Below are 10354 nucleotides of genomic sequence, written 5' to 3' on the forward strand. Positions count from 1 at the left end.
ACTCTCTTTTCTCCTGGAGAACTAAAAGGAAACAGAAGGCGCCTCACCCAAGTGGAAACCACCACGAGCCCATCGGGATGCCAACTCACTCTATCTGCCCGGGAGAACTCGACCGAGTAGAGCGTCTCATCCAGCTCCTTAATCCCCTGCTTCTGGAGCAGGAACTTCTCGGCCACCTGGTCCCACAGGTCCAACAGAGTCTGCCGAGAAGTTTGGGTCAGGCTGGGAGAACAGAGGGCAGGGTGGGAAGGAGGAGGACCAGGGTGGGGTGGGCCAACCCACAAGGGGACCCCTACTTGGATATCGCATTCTTCGAGGTTGTCATTTTCCATCTTTTTGAAGAGATAGTTGATATCTTCCTTGAACTCAGCCAGCTTTTTTAAAAGAAGCGCTCCTGGCTCCAAGACAAGAGGTTCTATTTCCTAGAGCAGGCCAGGAGGGCGATGGTGATGGTATCCACAGCCTTGGGGCCCCAGGGAGCCCCTCCCCCGCATAATGCAGAAGTGTCAGCTGTGGTCCTGTCTCAAAAGTCATAATCATTCCCTAGACCTGAGGAGTCAAGATTTACCAATCAGCTCACAGCTAGAGCTCAGGGGTAGCCGCTATGCGGGCCTTGTGCCACCTGCCAGACACTCTGCTCTGTGCTGAGCTGAGCCCTTGTCCTCGGACACACTGGGTCCTCATCACAGCCTGGGAGGTAGGTGCTGGCATTTGGCGAGGCCCATGGTTGGGACTCAACAAATACTCATTAAAGAAGTGGCTGACAAGGAATTCCGAGTCAAGTGCAGATGAGGAGACTAAGGCTCAGTTATGTTGTGCGGCCGAAGCTGACCAAAGCCACAAGCTCCTGGGTGAAGCAGAGCTCTTGTCCAGGTGGGACATATTAGGAGAGTGATGAGCGGGCTGGGGGAGCACCTTATCGATACTTCGGGTGCAGAGCCAGCTCCACGGCTCTGGGGGAATGACATGACTCAGAGGAGACTCGGGAAGAAAGTGGTGACCGAGATCTGTGGCTCAGAGAGGACCCAGAAGGGCCAAGAAGGGCGTTGTTTAGGGAGTCTTCTGGGACCCGTGTGGCTAGGGGTGAGGTCTCTGGAGAGGAACAGGGAGCCGAGCGAGGGCAGCACCTAAGGGCCAGGCAGCATCAGGATGTGGAGGGTCAGGCCGTTTGGCCCCTCGTGAGTGGGACTGGGCAGAGACACCAGAGGCTGGGCTTTGACGTCAGACCTGGGGCGCAGTTCCTACTTGGCCCCTTACGGCCAAGTCAGATAAGACTTCCTCGCTCCCCTGTGAAAGGGAAGTAGCAGCAGAACCTGACTTACAGCACTGTGTTATAATGAGCTCTTGTAACGAGCCACCCAAACACAGGGGTTCTGTCAGCGGCTCCATGGAGAACCTCTGAGCTGGGGGAAGCACGGGTGGGGCAGTGACAAACCTGCCTCTGGTATTCCAGGGACAGAAGGGGAGCAAAAGCAAGGGCTCTCACCATCCCGATCTCAGCAATCTCCTCCTTAAAACTCCCCAGAGCGCTCTCGAAGGCCTTCCTCTTGTAGTCTCCTTGAAGGCTGATGGTGCTGACCCTCTCAGGAACTGGAGGAGAATAAAAGAGGTGATGAGGCTGCACTCAGAGCCCCAAGGCCGGGGCACAGCACCCAAGAAAAGGCAGCAGGGCAGAAAGGGCCCTGGTTCAGGAGACGGGTCCCGAAGCCCGGCCAGCAGTGTCGGTCTCATGGAAGAAGAGAGACGAGATGAAGGTGACCCGTAAGTAGGAAATGATGTCTCACCTATCCCGTTAAATGCTGGCAAAAAGTTCCAAAATGGGCCCTCAGCGGGTTGGGTGTCATCCCACAGACCGAAAGGTCACCGGTTCCATTCCTGGGGTCAGGGCCGGGTTGGGGGCGTGCAAGAGGCAACCGATGGATGTTTCTCTCGCACACGTGGATGTTGCCCTCCCTCCCTCCCCTCTCTCTAAAAGTGAATAGAGCTTTAAAATAACGAAGTTCCAAAATGGCATGTATTTAATGGGACCATTTATGTTTTATAAAAGGGTTTATAGAAGGAAATGCACAAACAAGAACAAGCAACATTTGCAGGGCACTTCACGAGTCCCGGGTATTGTTCTAACGCAGTGACTCATTGGTCTTATTTTGCAAGTGGCAGCACTCTGGCGTGGAAGTTAAAGAACAAAGGCCGTCGGCGGCTGAGCAGGGACTTGGATGTGCAGCCCCTGCTTTAGTGTCAGACATCTCCATCCACTCTTCTGTCCCCGGAACCCAGGTGGGAAGCTGGACACCACATGTGTGATTTCATGGGGGGCAGACACTCTAGGGAGGAGAATGGGTGCTGTTGTAGAGGGGGAGTTTTTACTTCATGACTACCTCCTTCCTTTGTTTTTCTATAGTGAGCATGTATTATTTGTTCAATCATAAAGAAAACAAGCCTCCATAATGGGCTAAGACATTGTGGTATGAAGGAAGAAAAGGTGGATTCAGAAATTCCATTGAGGAATCACAGTAAAGCCAGCAATATCCTTTATGAACTGTTTTTATCAGAAAATACTTAGAGTGTGGGCAGTCACTCCCTCCTCTGCCAGCTTCCTGCACTGGGAGAAGGCCCAGGGAAGAGGACCCAGGAGAGAGGACCCTGGAAAGAGAACCCGGGGGAGAGGATCCAGGGGAGAGGGAGTGAGCAGGGGAGAAGGCCCAGGGCAGAAGGCTTTGGGGAGAGGGCTCAGAGGAGAAGCACAGGGGAGAGATCCCATAAAGAAAGAGCAGGGGAGAAGGCCCAGGCAAGAAGGACCACAGAAGAAGGCCTAGGTAAGCTCAGGCCCAGGAGAGAGAGCCCAGGGAATAGGAGTCAGGGGAGGGGGCTCAGGAGAGAGGGCCCAGGGGAGAGCGCCCAGAGACAGGCCTAGGGGAGGTCACCGATGGTGTCCATGAGGCTCCGGACTTCCAGGGCAGCGATGGTGCTCTCACTCGCTTGGGTTTTTTCCTTCTTGATAATTTTCTGTTCCCTGAGGCAGCAGCAGATAAGAACAATAAAACCCCAACCCCCTCACCCTCAGGGAAGCTGGACACTGGGGAGTCTCCAGGTAGTCCCTGGACTTTGTCAGTAGCCTGGGCCCACCGACTCCAGAGTGTCCCGAGGCTGGGCCAGTCTCCCTACAACCTGCCTGGGCACCTGCTGCCAGGGCGCGCCATGCATCCTGGGACGAGGGTGTGGGGCCTGCCCGCCAGAGTCCGCTTCTGATATGCCTGCCAACCACACGTGGGTGGCGGGCAGGAACCACTGTCTACGCGTGGAGATTGAAGACCAGAAGGGGCACAACCCACCAGGGGAAAGCCAGACCCACGCTAAGCGTTCGGCATATCCCTCATTGGCTCCTCTAGCAGCCCGTGCTATGAGGCGGTGGGGGCAACCACGGTGTCCAGGGTGGGGGAAGGGTCTTAGGGAAGTCCCTGTGTGAAGCAGAGCTGAGACCCCCCAGACCCATGCACGCCAACACCTAAGTCCGTGGTGCTTGGGGTTTGGGTGAAGGAGGAGAGAGTCGGGATCCTAGGACAGCTATCTCAGCAGGGAGGACCGGGGTAGGAGAGCATGACCTTCGCTCAGGAATACATATGCCTGTCACCGTGCAAGTACCGCAGAAGTGCAGCAGTTCTTAGAGATGCCTGCCGTTCCTCAGGGCGCCCACGAGTGCAGCACTTCCTGTGCCTTTCCCGCGTAGCCCTCACTACCGGCCTCCCAGTGAGGGAGGCTGCAGGGCCCAGGCTGCAGGGCACAGGGCCCAGGCTGGCCCTCCAGAGGCAGGTCTTTCGGTCTTGTCAACCAAAGGCCTCTGGACTATGGTGGCCTCACAGGAGTCCGAGGGCCCTGACTCTGGCAGCTGCTGATGGCTGTGGCTTCACTGCCACTTGCCAGGGGACGTGGGGACTTTGTTTACACTGGTGGTGATTTCTCTTTCCCTTGAGCTGCTCTCTACCCACCCAGAGGCCCCACCCTGCCAGAATGAACACGTAAGGCAACTGGGTTTGACTGGCTACACTTTCAAAAAGGGGACAAGGCACCCCAGAGAGATGCCAGTGCTGAGTCAGTGGCCCCAGTTATTTTGAGGGTGGCAAGGTCTAACAGGTTACAACTGTAGCTCTGTTCCTGCCATGGGCCACAGGGGGCTGTGCCCTGGGTCCCTGTTTAGGGCAGAGGTGGCTTTGTCTATTTGTCGCAGAGGCCAGCAGAGCACAGCACAACACCAGAGACCTCCGTGAGGTGTGCCTTCCAAAATGCTGTCCTGTGGGCGCCAAGACCTCCTGGCTGATGCTGTATCTGGTTATCAGAATGACGGGTGTTCCTAAGCTAAACCCTGGGGGAGGGAGGACCCTCAAGAGGCACAGAGAGATATTGGTAGACCCCGGACCTGGATGAGAACAGGTCAGCGGAGAGGGGCCTGGGATCCTTGCAGGAGCCAGAGTCACAGCCAGGCTGCGAGGCCAACTTCTAGTGGGGGGGGGGGCACGTGCAGCAGGGGTGAAGGGAGCATGGACAGGCCCCAGCCACCTGTGCCTCTGGATCTCTGCATCGGGCATCAGCACATGGGCTGGAGAATGCCAACCTCCAATCTGGGCTTAAGTCCCCAGTGGGTTTGCCCATCTGTAGGTAGTTAAGGGTGCTGAGGGTCGGGAGCCTTCCCTGGGAAAAGTTGAAGGTCAGATCAGGGCAGAGATCTTTACCCAGAATTGGGTCAACCCCTGCTCCAAAGGGGGTGAAAGGGAAAACAATGGCTCAGTACTGAAGGACTGAGTTCCTGTCCCAGAGTCCCAGGCCAGAGAGGGTTTGCACAGAGCTTGAAGGGCAAAGGGAAGCCCAGCTTCTGCTACATTCTCCAAATGCCCCGTGAGGAAGATGAAATCTTGGCTTTCCTTTCCTTTCCTTTTTTCCGACTTGAGGAGTCGGAGCTCAGGGAGCTAAAATGGCATGCTCAGGAATCTCAAGTTCAGCTTCTAAACTTGGAAGTTCAGAAGGAACTCCTGATCTCCCTGCTCCGCCTGCATCTGTCCCCATCTCAGGAAATGGCACCTCTGCCATCCATCCAAGCACTCAGGCCAGAGACCTAGGACCCACAGGGCATCTCTCCTCCAGTGCAGTCCATCACCTGGCCCATGGGCTCTGCCTCCAAAGTATACCTGAAATTGCCCCACTCTCCCCTCACAGTCCCACCAAGCTAACACAGACTGCTGTGGCCTCCTCCCTGCCTCTCCGTGCAGCTCCTCAGATTCTGCATACAGCGCCCTGAAAACCTTAGAAATGCGAATCAGCGGTTCACTTTAGTGATGTCCAAAACACCGACTGTGGCCTGAACGCCTCTCCTAGCCTCATCTTCTTCTCCCCAGGCCCACTGGCTTCTTCAGCCTTCTGGAGTGGACCCAGCCCATCCTGCCTCAGAGCCTTGCCCCATGCTTCCTTTCCCTTATCCTCTGGTCTCAGCCGAGGCCCCTTCTCAGAGAGCTTTCTGGACACCTGTCCCACCACCCCATCCTCTGTGCCACAGCCTTCCCATCCTTGGGGAGAACAGCTTATTTATTTACTGTAGAGGCCTGAAATTCCAGGAGGGTGGGATCCCAGTCCCTGGTGCCTGGCCCTTGGAAGAAGGGAAGGAGAAGCAAACTATCCTCCAAAGTAGGTGTTGTTAACTCCCTGGGACTTTATTCCTACTTCGCACTCATCTTATGTGAGCTCTTTTTGAGTTTTAAAGGCTCTGATGCGCCGCTCCCCCGCCTCCCCAACTCCTGCCCATGTGTGGCGGTGTGGCCTGGATAGCAGGACCTACCTGTAGAGGACAGGGTTTTCTGTGACCCAGTCATTGGGCAGGCTGTGCACCCACTTCTGCTGACGAGGAGACAACATCTCCCCTTCAGGAATATCCCCCTTCTTCATCAAGGGCTTGCCGCCATCCTTCGGGATCATGGAAAGCTCCGCATTCTGCTTCCTGGAGGCCGTCAGGGAGCGGACCAGCTGCACCTGATCCAGTTGAGGGGAGGGGTCAGAGCACAGACCCCCCCCCCCAGCACCCTCAGGCTGACTGTGCAGTCTCAGAAGGTCAAGTGGAAACCTGCCAGCAGGAAGGTGCTTTGCAGGGCACACCTCGTCCAGAAGGGCTCTCCACTGCCCCTTACAGCCGTTCAACCACATCCAGGAAGACATCTCTCCAGAGATTGTAATGAAGGCCAAGATGTCCACCCCAGCCTTCCGCATAATCACGAGGACCTGGAAAAATGGAACTGTCCCATAGCAGGGGATTGGTTGAGGGGACATCACAGGTCCCTTCAATGGAACGTCAGGCATTTGTTAAAAATGAGACTTGAAAGAAGTGTTTGTGACATGGGAAAATGCTTAGGATATACCATAAAACATATCGATGAAAAACATACATTAAAAATTATTTTTAAACTGTGACCTCAAAATTTTAAATGCAGAGAAAAGCGACCCAACATTCTGGTGCGGCAGGAGTCAGGAGAGCTCTCCGAGATGCACAGAAACCAGGCCCGACTTCAAGAAGGCGGCGCCACTCCCGGGAACAGGGTCTCTCTACCCTTTCATCATCTCCCAGGCTTCTGCAGCGAGCCCCCTCTCGGGTGCAAAGCAGGACTTCAAATGCCTTTCAAATAAGCAGATAAGCAGTACGGAACCTCAAAGGACATGCCCCGGTCTGTGTATTTCTTTTAAGATACCACTTTGTGTAGTTTTTAATAGATGACAAGACAATTCCAACACCTAGATGGTTGTCAAAAGGGTGTCCCCTTTTGAATGCATTACAGGAAGTCCTAGATCAACCAGGCAGTCACCGAATGTCATGAAGGACACCAATGGCCCCTGACATGGGAAAGGTCTCTGAGGTACTGTTAATAGGGAAAAGCAGGTTTCAAAACATGAGGATAGAATCAAACCCAGGTTTTGAACAGAAAAATCAGGAATGCTTTCATGCATAGGAAAAAGGCCCAGGACATCCAATGGTTAATTCTGGCTATTTCTGAGTAATTTAAAGCTTTTAATTTAAATTTTCTAATTTTCAACAATAGACATTCTAATTTTATATTCCTACATTTTAAGAACAAGTAAGAGTTATTTTTAAAATGAAAGCTATTTTCCAAGTCCTTATTTCATTAAATTCCCAGGCAAGGAAGACTTCATTCAGATGGAGGGAAGTTTGGAGGGGAGGAGAAGAGGGAACAGAGGGAAGTTTGGGGAGCAGGAGGCGGGGGGCACATAAGGACAGGTCTACCTCAGCATCGAAGATCTGCTGGTAGACTTTCCCGCTGGGAACCCGGGTCACCTTCCCCACTGTGGACATCTTGGCAGCTGGCTGGACGTCCCTGCCAGGAAGCAGGAGTTGGAGAATCATTTCAGGGATTTGCTCTGGTTAAGACCGGATGTTGAGAGATAGGGCAAGTTCCCTCCAGGGGACCTGACCCCACAGGTGGGGCAGGACTGAGCCTCCACTCCTCTGCTCTGGGAGAAAGCGTGGGCCCTTCTCCATCCTCAGCTTTTTTAAACAAACAGGAGGGGGCGAGGACGCAGGAAGATAAACTTCAGGCAAGAACTGAACTGGCAGGGACAGCTGGCTCTCCCAGGCGTGCTGGACGAAAATCCCAGAGGGACTCTGGGGTTAAGAATAAGAAATGATTGTTGTTTCCTTCTCCATTCTCCCAAGCTCTTTTGGGAAAAGTCAGCGCCCTCAAGGTGTCAGCTGGGATTTCAACCCGACCTTGAACCCCCTACCCGGCGTTGAACACGGTCACCCCACCCCAGTGGACACAAGGAGGGGGTTAAGGGAGGGAGCAGCCGGACTCTAGCCATGCTAATTAGGTGCTTACTGTGTGCTGAGAAGACCCAGCGGGCTCCTCTCATGCCCCATCCCACCCACCCCTCCCCCAGCCCTCCGAGGAGCAGGAGCAGGCCCTGGACACCACCCCTTCTGAGCCCGGCCAAGTGGAGGGGGACCCAGAGCCCAGGGGAGCAGCCTCACCTCACCTCAACTTCAGAAAGCACCACTCAAGTCAGCTAGGGCCTGCCCAGCCTGCAGCTACTGGACACACTCGGTCTCCAAGGCAACGCGGAGGGACGGCCCCGCCGGCCCTGCCCTCTTCACTTCCTCTCTTCAGAGCGGGAGGTTGCCCTTAGCAACCGCAGCACCCCGAGTGGAGTAGCAAAACTCTTAGCCAACCCCTTTGCTCCAAGCTAGTTTCTCCTCTCCACAGGGGGTACCCCATAGCTGACTGGAAGGCCCAGGGCAGCACACCAAATGTTCTGAAAATTAGTGGGAGACCGGAGATGTAGCTCTAAGCCCTTAACTATAGTCAAGAAAATACGTCCTGTCTTCTTCAGCTTGGTGAAAGCCCACCTCCGCTGGGAAGTCGCAAAGTCGCACGAAGCAGTGCTTGGCTGTGAGAGGAGGAAAGCATCTCTAAAAGACATCACCTCCTTCTTCTCTTCAGAAGAGGCTGAAGGGCTCAACATTTAGGCCTCAGGCCTTGAATGGATTGATAAGAAAAAGGCTAACTGCGATGGTTCTTTGAGTTCCATTCACCCAGCTCACCACTGCCACATAACCCCCTGAATACAGCTCCGACCTACCCACTGTCCTGCTCACAGGCCCTCCCCAGCTCTGCAGCTCCTACGGAATCCAACCCCAGCCCCTAGGTGACTGCAGGGCCCCCCCTCTGGCTCCCACCTTGACTGTCCCTGCTTCAGCCCAATCCTCGCTCTCCCTGTGTGCCCCTGCCCCCGCCCTTCCTCATTCTGCTCCTCTGCCTGCCTCTGCACACTCAAACCCGCCCACACTTCCAGTCCACTCCCGGTGACAAGTGCTCCATCCACTCAGCCTGACCCCCCCGTGTCACCCTCCTCACCCCATCACTTCTCCTGTCTCTGGGTGTGCTTGCACACTGGCTGCTGCTGAATGCAGGAGTTCGGAGCACCTGTTGAAGGTGTGCCCGGAAGGGCAGGTGTGCCTTACTAACTCACATTCAGCTGGGATCACCCTCAGCAGGAGCCTGTCCTCAGGAAGTGAAGCCTCTGCTACTCCTTCTGTCTTCAGGGCGTCTCCATGCGGAAGGGCACCTGCCTGCACCAGTGGTGGGAACTGCAGGGGCGGCCCACTGGCCAGGTGGGCAAATGGGCTGCCTAGCCTTGGGTCTCAGCGGCTGGACCAGGGACAGCTGTGTGTGCATTCTCTGACTGCCCCCTCGGCCCCTGTAGCAGTCACTGCGGATCAATCACAGGATTTTTGCCTGGGCGTCTAGCTGGCAATGACGTGATCTCCAGACGGCCTTGCGGAGTCTGGGGAGCTGATGGGATTCTCAGTGGACTCTTTCCGAGTAGAAGTCAGAAGCTGCATGGAAAAGAGGAAATAAAGTGTTACCACCCTGGGCCCTGGTCATTCCCTACCCTGTCGGTCAGAGATGGCACCTCTGCAGTCCCCTTCCTGATGGACAAGAAAGACTGCTGGGCAGGGGGACATCCTGAGGAGGTGAAGCCTTTGGCATGGCCTCGGGCCCAGCCTGGGGGTCAGAGGCCCCGATGGGGCTCAACCAGGCTCCTGAGACACCCACCCCTTTCCATTCCTGGCTCAGCCCCGCTGGGGGCCTGGACACACACTGAGAGCCCAGAGGTCAGAGGCGGGCCGGGGTGGGGTGAAGACAGCTGAGACTGGGCCTCTGGCAGGAGGGTGGGGCAGCCTCTTCTCAGCGGGCCTCTGAGAAAGTCACTGCCCCTCTTTGGGCCTCTGGCTCCTCATCTGAAAATGCGGGGTGAGGATCCTGTGGCGCAGGCCTCCCAGGGTGGGGGTGAGGTTCCAGGAAGCAAAGGAATGTGCTGGAGCTTTGTGCCCCACTCTGCCTGGAGGTGTGAGGGGAGAGCAGTGATGACAGTTGCACGACATTAAGTCCTCAGGAGACCTTGTGAGGTAGGCGGCGTTCTCACACTTCCCGGCTCAGGGAGTCCAGGCCACTCGCTGGGTGAGTGTTCGAGCTGGGATTGTTTCTGAATCAGAGCGCACTGGCGGATGGCGTGGCACTGGTACCGAGTGGCTTAGGGCAGATGTCCAGGACCTGAGATGAGCGGTTCTGGGTGGAGTATGGCCTCAATGACTGTGTCCCAGATCCTGGCAAGAGCAGCCTTCCAAGTTTGCTGTCCTGGACTGATCCCCCAGAGAGCCCAGAAGACGCAGCGGCCACAGATGAATGTGCCTGTCGGGGAGGGGCTCCAGGGTCAGAGGAGGGAGGCTTCTTTCTCCCAGTTTGAGGCCTCAAACCAAGAGAGAGGGGCCTTCCTCCTGCCGCCCAGTCTCCTGTTGCCACGG

General features: G+C 55.7%; 1 protein-coding gene across 4 annotated transcripts in view; it reads right to left on the reverse strand.

Moving 5' to 3' along the window:
• The window catches only part of CCDC180 (coiled-coil domain containing 180), a 50563-nt gene extending 42467 nt beyond the window's left edge, over window positions 1–8096 (reverse strand). For all 4 annotated transcript variants that reach the window (XM_045195133.2, XM_045195132.2, XM_045195131.2 and 1 more), the window contains exons 1-7: window positions 8021–8096; window positions 7277–7367; window positions 5825–6015; window positions 2925–3013; window positions 1487–1590; window positions 297–422; window positions 90–200 (exon numbers count right to left, since the gene is read on the reverse strand). In XM_045195133.2, the coding sequence (XP_045051068.2) occupies window positions 90–200; window positions 297–422; window positions 1487–1590; window positions 2925–3013; window positions 5825–6015; window positions 7277–7345 (690 nt within the window). In that variant the 5' untranslated portion in view covers window positions 7346–7367; window positions 8021–8096. The remainder of the gene's footprint in view (window positions 1–89; window positions 201–296; window positions 423–1486; window positions 1591–2924; window positions 3014–5824; window positions 6016–7276; window positions 7368–8020) is intronic.
• Between the last annotated feature and the right edge of the window lie 2258 nt (window positions 8097–10354).

The sequence above is a fragment of the Desmodus rotundus genome, chromosome 1 (assembly GCF_022682495.2).
Source record: "Desmodus rotundus isolate HL8 chromosome 1, HLdesRot8A.1, whole genome shotgun sequence".
Taxonomy (NCBI): domain Eukaryota; kingdom Metazoa; phylum Chordata; class Mammalia; order Chiroptera; family Phyllostomidae; genus Desmodus; species Desmodus rotundus.